Raw genomic sequence first — 10,674 nt, forward strand, 5'->3', positions numbered from 1 at the left:
GACTGTTCCTACCTGATTGAGTGACTCCAACACACTTTTTATTTTTGTGCCTGAAGTCCCACCCTTTGTCTTGAAAACAGTCAGGAGTTTTGGAGTGTAGAAATCCATCTTAGTCAAAAAGGTTCGGTCCAGGTTGATAGTTGTGATCCTCTTGAACTCCTCCTTCACCTAAAAAACAAACAAACAAAGACACAAAGCACACAACACAAAGGCACACACATTGAAATGAAAAAGCTTTAAAATGGCACATATCATGTGAATGTTTTTACAAGCTCATATTTTAACTTCTACTTATTATTGTATTTATGTACCAGTTGATTTCATATAATTGTGTGTATATACATTTAAAAGCTACATCAATGGATTTAAGACCCTCCAAATGATTTTACTTCAAAATATCTAATGACCTACTAACTGCCATGAAAGTTTGGCACAAGCGTTCACGTTTACCTGAGATTCGTAGAAAAGGGCAGGCCATCTCTCCATGACATCTGGGACAGCAGGCATCTGGTTGACAACCTCCAACCGCCGATATGGAAAGGTCTTCTCCATTTTCTCACTGATAATCTTGTTGTTGTTGGTCTTTTTCACTTCTGTGAGCAGAACCACCCTCTCTTCTTCTTCTTCTTCTTCTTCTTGTCACTTTTGGGTTGTTTAAGAGAGTTCCATTGGTGTTGTAAGCTCGGTTATCTGCCTCCAGCAAGAGCTCTATTTCAAAGGAAAATGGTGGAATATCGAACTGTCTTGGCCATGGTCGGGAACGGTATGATGCAGGACTTTCATCAGATGATGAAGAAAGCAAAACGGTGTCCTGGGATGCTAAAGATGTGGATGACATGACGTCTGATTCTGGTAAGTTGTCATCTTCTTCTTCCACAGCGCTGCGATTTAAAATGACTGCTTCAACTTGGACAACTTTCAGGGTAGCCATGTCTTGCACATCTTCTATAGACGTCAATGTGAAGAACTGACCCCCAAACTCCACATCTTGATACATCAGAGTAAAGCCATCTGGAGTGCTGAATGTGCTCTGGATGACAAACTTGAGATCCTGTAGAGTACTGGGGATACCTGATGGCAGAAGCAATTTGTGCACTGTATAATCATCAAAAATGATCCGTAGCTTTGCTGGGGTGGACATCTGAGCAGGCAGGAAGACACTGGAAAAAAAAAAAATCCTTAAAAAAAAAAGATTAAAAAAAATTCCATTGCATATTTAAAAGGGGGTGTTGATGTGGTGTTTTAAGGTAACAACTCGTCGTCCTGCAATAGTGTACATAGCCAGGGGATAGAAATCAAGTAGTTCTTTCGGCTCAATTATTTGGAAGTTGCCTGTGTACTCTAGCTCATAGCTCCTGAGGTGCTCATTGTACCATCCATTTAGTAGTTTGACAACAAAGACTATGCTATCCAAAACCAAGATGATCTGAGAAACTTCAGCAAAGTCAGGCAAACCTCCAGTTGAACCATAACACAGCAACATTCCTGGCGCATAGCTTGTACCTGAGATGGCCACCTTGTTTGAGACATGGACCATTGTGATGTTTGGATACTTGCGCAGCACCAAGTCTTTAATGGCCGCATTTAGTACATCTAATGACACTTGTGATGTTTTGGTAACAGACACAGATTGTTTGAATGCACTGTTCTCATGGAGACACAGTGCAACCATGAGTTGGTGTTTTTTGGCGAGGGACAACAGTATGTTCCTAAAACAGCCAGTCTGTCTGACAATTTTTTTGAAAAAGCTGTGCTTCGCTTCGAAGCGCATTGTCCACAAGGCAGACAATGGTCCAAATTCCCTTATGAGCTCAGGATAATGCTCAATGAAGTGGTGTTTGGGAATTAGTTTGTTTTGGGGGAATACAGCCAGAAATCTTTGCCGGTGTTCAGCGATCTTGGTTTCCAAGTAACAGATACTTTCCTCTGTGTGAGCTGGAGACATGACTAGCTCCACTATGTCCTTCAGAACCATTAGCACCTGCCATACTGGATCACTCTCAGGTACTCTCAACCCAATCAAAAAAGGCAAAAGACGCAGCAGGCACCAATTTTCATGGGCATTCCCTACTGATCTTTTTGCAGCGAAAGTAGCAGTGACCAAATGTGGGCGATTTGTTCGGTCAGTCCACTTGTAAGGGAACTGAGCAATTAAGTCATTGAATTCCACCAAGGAAAAATACTTGTTCTTGATGAACGCATTCAGTGACAATGCCAGCTCTAGGGGAACAACAACCTCAAGAAGGTCGTGTAGCACATCAGGAGGGAAACCAGACGTCACATCAAAATAACACAGCTGTTCAGATAGTGCACACTGTTTTTTCACCCCATAGCACGGACTAAGAGAAGGACTCGATAAAGCTGTTTGAACATGTAAGGTGTGCTGCTCTTCCCTTCTTCGCTGAAAAACTCCTGATCTTACCTCTGTTGTCTGAAACATAGAGCGCTCTCCCAGACAGAATCAACAGACATGAGGTCCTGAGAAACTTTCAACAAGTCCTGCCACAGCATGAGCACCCAAATTGTCAGCCACTACGCTCACCACAGTGCCTTTGATCACTTTCCCAAAACTTGGAATGAAAAGACCATCTTTCTCTAAGCTTTGAAGATCCCGCAATAGTGGCTCTAGCACTGTCTGAAATCCAAACTGTTTGGTGTCACTGGCCTTACAGAGAATGGCTAAGTATATACTCGTCAATGCCGATCTTGCATGTGCTGGGATGTTGCCTAAGACCCAATACACAGCAGTAACTTTGTGTATCTTCCGGGATGTTCCAAGGGGGTTGCAGACTTCAAAGTCGTCAATGTACAGGATAAGACTTAATCTATCCTCATCTGAAGAGAAAAAAATATTTTTCTGAAAATGAGACCCATCTTGAAATGACTGATATTTCGATGCCCTGTCCGAGTTCCTTGTAGCAACTAGGTGCTTTTCTAGAGAATTCTTAAGTACCTGTGACAAAGACTGCAGTATAGGAATATATTGGAATGTTTTATTCTCCCTCTTCTTCAGAATGTACTCTTTTGGATCCACAACTGAAAAATGTGACTTCATATATTGCCTCCTCCTATATGATGTAGTAAAAGGACCATCTTTCCCTACAGCTGAACTAATAGGATGTGACTCACATAAGTTGCTCACCAAATCGCTTAAAAGAGCTGAATCAAAGTCATAGTTGTGTTTCTTGAAGGTGGACTCAACAACATATCTCAAAACTGGTCCAGATGAGGAGCAGGATAAGAACTGTAACTCATCTACAATTTCATCAATGCACTTGTTCGGCACATTGTAACAACTCTCCAACTTTAGAAACAGCAGTCCAAGTCTATCCTTTATAACCTCAGACAAATCCTCACATGGTTCAACAAAAACCTCTGGATCCTGTTCAGAAAACACTGGATCATGCTGGAAGACAGGAGTATCTGAAAGCGTTTTCAAAACCTCAGGATTAAAGTCTTCATGTGAGTGCTGACCATGTTTCCTGTGCTTATGAGAACAAAAGGTTGAATAGATGTTTGTACTGAAGCTACAGTCTTTGAATACACACTGCACAACTTCAAACCTCTTCAAATGACTGTGTAAATGTTCAAAATACTGTTTCTCTGAAGAGAAGGCCGCTAAATTGCAGCGCTGACAACTGAACGAAACAACCACGTTTGGTGCAACTGATTCCACATGATGACGGGATAGATGGATCTTGTGAGCATTAAACGTCTTAAATGAACAAGGACAATTAGCATATAGGCAAGGTATGGATTGAGTACGGCCACTGTTTCCATGTTTGAGTCTGTAGTGCTTGAAAAGATCAACCCTTCTATTTGAGGCAAAGCTACAACTTTTACACAGCAACCTCATGGTGGGACACCTAGGACAAAAAAATAAATAGAAACAATTTGTAAAATTACATTTCTGGTGCACATGCACGCACGCACGCACGCACGCACGCACCCGCGCACACGCACAAGCACACGCACACGCACACAAATCATGCTGTATTGTGAATGACTGTGTGCTCAACTTACCCTTAATAGGGTGCCTGATGAGGGGTAAAAAGGTCCTCCAGCTCTTCCTATGAAATAATTAAAACAATGTACCATGAATTAATAATTTGCACAATAACCACCCAGAGTTCAATCAATGCATTGTGTTTGTTAAATTAAATATTAAGATATTTTATGAATACTTGTGGTATTTCTTTATTCTTTAAGCTTAATATTGCATGCTGTATGTTTTTAATTCAGTAAACATGTACAGCACACAAAATGTCAAACTCGGCATGGACTTAGCCTACTAAAATCACAATATCGATGTTTGTGAAGACACATAGCCACGAGGCCAGCGCCATCTTGCTATGATCACAACGGTTAAAAAAATATATAAAATCGGTTTCTAAAGCAGCGTATTCATGGCTCAGATAATTCTACTTCTTCAACCCTAACTCCATATCAATTTAACGACTAACACCTGCTATTTATACAAACCCAAGTTGTTTAATATATCCTCAATCAGAGCCGTGCTCTGCTCACTGTTCACTTCAGACGGCTCCACTTCAGACACTTTGCCCAATGTTAAAACAAAGTCTAGGCATAGACTTTCCCGTAAACCCCGAGCTTAAATAGGTGAACGGTAAATGTTTACTTTGAACTGACTTGAAATTGATAATAACTCTGACCACCAGATATTAGCTAGCCTTGCGATATGGTTGCCATTTCATAAACGGCTACGGCTCTATGTAATTAACTGATAGCACACACTTGGCTTGCTAGCAAATCCACCAGCTAACTAACCACCCGCAAAACAGCTCACCTGATTCCGTTATTGTTAAAATAATAATGATTCCACCCAAAATCACGTCGTAGTTAGTATCACTGTCCTACTTTTAATGCAACAGTGATGACAAATCACCGCATCAATACCACGAAAACCCAGATACCATCCTATTATCCATGTAGCCATGTAGCCTAGCCTAGCCTTTTCTAGATGCTGCAATATTTCATTAGTCCAAAACGCGTTCAAATGAAGTTGCGAAGCCCGAAAATTGAATTGATTTGTGCTTGCTTACCTTAACCGTGGTGAATGTCCACATTTTCAAAAGCCTGAGAAAGGGAAGCTCCGACGACCAACAGCAACAGAATTGAATGCTCCTGGAGTTTAATCCGCGACCACAATGACGAAATCTCACATCGCATCAAAGTCACATCACTTTAGAAAGTCAACCGTTGGGGCACGTCTAGAATGTGACGTCACGCCATCGTTCTGTTGGCAAATTTTACTTGAATTTCTGTAGTTAATGTCATGATCACAAAATTGCAGTAATTTTCACAACAGTTATTACGGTTAAATTTACTGAATTTATTTAACTGAATGTGAGGACACTCAATTACACAGAAACTCCAAGCATTACACTGAATTTCACATGACATGTTTGAGTAATTCTCAGAATTGATACATTCATGTAAAAATTACTTGAATTGTCCTCATTGTATTTACAAAGGCAAAAAATAATTGTTTACAGTGCAGCAATGCTAACCAAAGCGTCAAAGACTGACAGTGTTTTGAGGTGTCTATAGCTTTGTTACATTCTCAGAGTGCATCAGAGCCCCGCTACCAAATCCCCTTGAACAACACTCCCTAAGCCGTCCAAACGGCACAGAACATCTCCCAAAAACAGCCAGTGAGAAAGGGGGAACCTTATGTAGCCCGCGCTCATCGAGTACAATATGAGTGCCATGAAACAACAATTAAATAAAGAAAAAAAAAGGAAAGACCAAACATTCATGGTGATGTAGCATAAGAGGTCAAGACATTTTATTTCCTCAGTGAGCAGTCGTAGAAGGTATCTGTGACCGTACAGGAAATGAGTACCAGGTTGCTGGCACAGATTCTTGCCAAAAAAGACAATCTAGGAGTGAAACATGTGTGAAACCCTCTTAGGATTCAATTAAATGTACATGCTTTACTCTGACACACTGTTTGAAGTGAAGACACAAAAAGTTGTTATGAATATAACAAACGCTGCTATGGTTTCTCAATCCCTCTCCATCTTTCTCATTCTCCTCTCAAAGGCATGCATGCACACTTAGACAAAGATATACAGATTTAGGCTCTAATTGCCTGAGGATATATTGGCTGTAATCAGTTTGGGGAAAAATAACTTGCCAAACTATTCTAATGAGCATGAGTTTGCTTTGATGTAAGAGAAAGAACAAAGAAAGAGAGAAAGAGAGCGAGAGTTAGAAGCCTAGTGGAGAGTGTGTTGGGGGCGGGGCTGGGGCCGAATGTAGGGAAACTACAAGCACATACAAACATGACACAACTGTGTGTGTGTTTGTGTGTGTATGAATATTTGAAATCCTCTATGTAAAAGAAGGGGCATCTTGTCCTCCTGATTTATTTGATTATGGAAATCTGGATCATCCGATATGAGGATGCCCACCTCCTCCTGCAGAGGCTTGATGAACGTCTACAAGATCCAAAAGATAAGTTGATGGAGGAGGATGTCACCTCCCTAGGAAAGAGGTCAGGTCTCAGAGAGAAGCTGCCCAGAGGCTTGAGAGCATCCTAGAAAGAGGGAGATCTTCAAGAGGAGCATGAAAAGGAAGGCCTTTAAACCTGTTTGCAAACAGAGGGAGTTCTTCTGGCTGGAGGTTTCCCAGGCGGCCATACTGAGGAAGATCTACTAAAAAGAGAAGATAGCGATAGAGGCCAAAAGATAGGTATTCCGTGTGGAGGACGAAGACATCAGGAAGGAGAGGTAGGTATTTAAGGACAGAGGAAACACTGAAAGGCTTTCAATGAGAGAAGGACAGGATCTTTGATCTTCCAGAGGACGTTCAGGCAGAAATCTGCATTCTTAAGACACCCAACTTAAAGGAGAAGTTCAGGATAAAAGAGAGGCCTTACTCAATGAATGATAACACAAAGACCCTTTTCACATGGACCATGCATTGGCTTGCATAACCATAACATATTCTCAGTGCTTCCTTTAAATCTATTTTTTTATACAGTTGTTACGGGTGTGGTTGTTTTCCTGTGTCTCCCCTCTCATTCTCTGCAGGTCTCACACCATTGGCTGTTCCTCCACCATCGTCCAACCCCCTGTCCAATCTGGGAGCTGTCTGTTGGCCAATCAGTGTCATCAGGCCTTGATAACTTGCACCTGTTTGTCTCCATGGGGGAAGCCATTGTCTGCCTGTGTGTTGGCTGTGTCGTGCTGTTGCCTTTTGTTTGTAAGATGCCATAGGGGTTTAGGTGAATAGGTAAGACACCCTTGGGTTTACACTGCCATCACGTAGACCATACTCTGTTATCACATCAGGTTAGGAGCGGGGCCACCCTCTGTATGTATTAGCTAGGTTGTATGTGTGCACTAATTAGTTGTCACTTTATCTTGTTTTCTTTGATTTGGCTCCGCTTATGGTTCCCTATTCCCCTTGGCGGATCGCTAGCTAAATAAACGCACTTACGTATCCAGTTTGCTGTTGTGCCCTGTTTTGTTGTTCTCCCAGTCAGCCTAACAGTAATATGTGTTATGGTTCCCCTACTTCCCCCCTAGACGTAGCAAGCTAACATCCTGGAGCCGTAACAACAGTAATCAATGTTTAGTGAAAATGCATATGCCTAGGGAGTTACCAAAGTCTTTTTTTAACAGTTAGATTTAAATCTTTGAGGTATTTGAAATAGAAAAGTCTGCAGGATAAAGTGAGTTACATTGTACATATATGTATATGTTTCACCTTGATGATGTATCGTTGAATGTCTTTGCCATCAATAAGGCAATGGGAAAGGCATGTCCATATATACCATTCATCTCCAGGATATCCTTTTGAAAGTGTGTGTCTGTGTGTGTGTGTGTCTCTGTGTCTGCTTGTGTGTGTGTTGCCTTGTCCAGGGCCCCGTTTCCCGAAAGCATCGTTAGCCTAAGTGGATCGTGAAGTGCGTCGTAAGGGCATCGTAGAGTTTTCACCGCGTTTCCCGAAAGCATCGTGGGGAACGAACGTCTTGAAAACGCTCGTAGCTAACGAGTACTCCAGGGGTGCTCGTAGGACGCTAAGAGCATCGTCAGCTATAGCCTCAGTGGCGACACCATCGGACATTCCGTCTATTGGATGCGTTTTATTAAAACGCATTGCGCCTTTATGTTCTTAGTTTGGTAATTAATAAAGATTATTAATTTATTTATTAACAAAGATGTTAAAATGGACAAAATAAAACGGGACAGTCCAGAAAATGTTTGCGCAGGCAGGGCACTCAAAATGTGTGAGAGAAAGTGGGGGGATTTGTGCAGACTGACATAGGCTACTCATAAAACGTAGCATAAAATAATGTAAAAAACAAAAAAAAAATGAAAAATAAAGAAATAGAATAAATTATAAAAAACAAGCAAAGGAGCAGGCAAAAGGCTGGGATATGGTGGGGATTGGTCACGTTGACGGGAATGTTTAGTGACATGTGGGAGGGTGGAGGGGGTTAAAAAAAAGTCTCAATCACTCTTCGACGCGCATGAAAACCAGCCGCGTAGTTATGAGGGAGGCCGTCCTCATATGGAGGTAGATTTGTGTCTTTATTATGCAATCAAAAATAATAGGTTTGAGAGCAAAACTTTCCACACTGCAATCAAAAACTAGGTTTGAGAGCAAAACTTTCCACACTGCAATCAAAAAATAGATTTGAGAGCAAAACTATCGACACTGCAATCAAAAAATGTTTTATTGCAAGATAAATTAATGTGATAAAGAAAATATTAATGGGAATCCAAAAGTTTTGTTTGCAAACCCAAAAGTTTTGTTTGCAAATCCAAAAGTTTTGTTTGCGAATCAAAAAGTTTTGTTTGCGAATCAAAAAGCTTTGCTTGCGAATCCTAAAGTTTTGCTTGCGAATCCAAAAGCTTTGCTTGCTGTTGAGCTGAATCTTGTGGGCGGGACCTACGCCGAAAGATGTAAGACACGTCTCTATTGGCCAGTCTCGATCGGAGTGATAGCTTGGCAACATCCACAGTTAGTAACGAGAGAGGGAGTTCTATTTCATGTAGGCTGCCGCTACGCCGTCTAGGCTTCGCCTTATGGGCTTGTCCCGTGCGCGCGCTTAAGCGCCCTGAAAATCCCGTAGGCCTCCCTGTCAGCCGACAAGGAGACCATGGCAGAGGAGAGCAGGGCGATGTTGTTGACCGCCGCCGCGGATTGAGAGGCACAAACGAACACCCTGTCCGTCAGGCCGACAATCTGCTTCTGGAGGCGGTCGGGGCAGCGGCTTTTCGGATGTTGCCAAGCTGTCACTCCGATCGAGACTGGCCAATAGAGACGTGTCTTACATCTTTCGGCGTAGGTCCCGCCCACGAGATTCAGCTCAACAGCAAGCAAAGCTTTTGGATTCGCAAGCAAAACTTTAGGATTCGCAAACAAAGCTTTTGGATTCGCAAACAAAACTTTTGGATTCACAAACAAAACTTTTGGATTTGCAAACAAAACTTTTGGGTTTGCAAACAAAACTTTTGGATTCCCATTAATATTTTTTTTATCACATTAATTTATCTTGCAATAAAACATTTTTTGATTGCAGTGTCGATAGTTTTGCTCTCAAATCTATTTTTTGATTGCAGTGTGGAAAGTTTTGCTCTCAAACCTATTTTTTGATTGCAGTGTGGAAAGTTTTGCTCTCAAACCTATTATTTTTGATTGCATAATAAAGACACAAATCTACCTCCATATCCTCACACCGATCTTCCTCGTCGTCATCGTCCTCAGCGTCCTCCGGTTCAAGCAATGCCACCCCAGCCTTAGCTGCAATGTTGTGCAACATAGCCGTCACACATATCACGGCGCATGACTTGGCCGGCGAAAACTGGAGCCCTCCGCCTGACTTGTGAAGGCATCTAATATAGCGCAACTTCCACCTCCCGATCGTGCGCTCAACGATGCACCGGGCCAGACGGTGGGCTTCGTTGTATTCCTCATCAATACATACCTTACCCTATTTCCGGAGGGGCTTTTATAGCCAATCAAATTATCAATCAAGGAAACCCTTATGCGGAATCAGATTAAGTCGGCTCCCTTTGCTGCGCAAAGCATGTTTCAGAAATCAGCCCATTAAGATAAATGTAGTTGTCACACAAGCAATTTTTAATTTTTTGTCATATGGAATTATTTCAGGGGGGAAAATGCCGTGAAACGCACAGTGCATTCAGGATTAGGACTGATATATGTCGGTTTAAGCCTAATCAATTGTGTTTTAATGTCTTGCTATAGCATTCATCTAATTGCAGTCTATTTTTTTTCGTAGGCTACTCTGCTGTTGTCCTTGATGGGGATATATTTGAACCCTTTTTAACACAATTTTCCTGCGACATTCCTGCGTCTCCCCCTCCTACGGAGCCCATTTCAGCACCGTGTCAGTAGACAGTTACAATCCTACGACGTCGTGAGTGCAGCGAATGCGCGTTCACGTTAAGAGGAGTTTCGGGAAACGCTCCAAAGAAATTGACGATGGATCGCAAGATCCATCGTGAGAATGATCGTACGAGCGTGGATCCATCGTTATCGGGAAACGGGGCCCAGATACCTATCCTGTGAGACTAACTGTGAGCTCTGCCTTGTTATTAACTTATATTCCTTGGATATGTTCATCAGCCAATCTGACCATAATGCACACTGTGATATTTCCACCAATTTCCTCTT

The 10,674-nt window shown here is 42.0% G+C and overlaps 2 protein-coding genes across 3 annotated transcripts in view; both read right to left on the bottom strand.

Moving 5' to 3' along the window:
• The window catches only part of LOC130383143 (uncharacterized), a 2,143-nt gene extending 1,127 nt beyond the window's left edge, over positions 1-1,016 (bottom strand). For both annotated transcript variants that reach the window (XM_056591199.1, XM_056591198.1), the window contains exons 1-2: positions 451-1,016; positions 13-168 (exon numbers count right to left, since the gene is read on the bottom strand). In XM_056591199.1, the coding sequence (XP_056447174.1) occupies positions 13-168; positions 451-552 (258 nt within the window). In that variant the 5' untranslated portion in view covers positions 553-1,016. The remainder of the gene's footprint in view (positions 1-12; positions 169-450) is intronic.
• Positions 1,017-2,101: 1,085 nt separating this feature from the next.
• LOC130383142 (uncharacterized) lies at positions 2,102-5,894 on the bottom strand. Its single transcript, XM_056591197.1, has 3 exons — positions 5,064-5,894; positions 4,024-4,070; positions 2,102-3,866 (listed from the first exon to the last, which is right to left on the bottom strand). The coding sequence occupies exon 3, from the start codon at positions 3,854-3,856 to the stop codon at positions 2,462-2,464; it is 1,395 nt and encodes a 464-aa protein (XP_056447172.1). The 5' UTR covers positions 3,857-3,866; positions 4,024-4,070; positions 5,064-5,894; the 3' UTR covers positions 2,102-2,461.
• Between the last annotated feature and the right edge of the window lie 4,780 nt (positions 5,895-10,674).

Source organism: Gadus chalcogrammus, chromosome 5, assembly GCF_026213295.1.
Source record: "Gadus chalcogrammus isolate NIFS_2021 chromosome 5, NIFS_Gcha_1.0, whole genome shotgun sequence".
NCBI lineage: Eukaryota > Metazoa > Chordata > Actinopteri > Gadiformes > Gadidae > Gadus > Gadus chalcogrammus.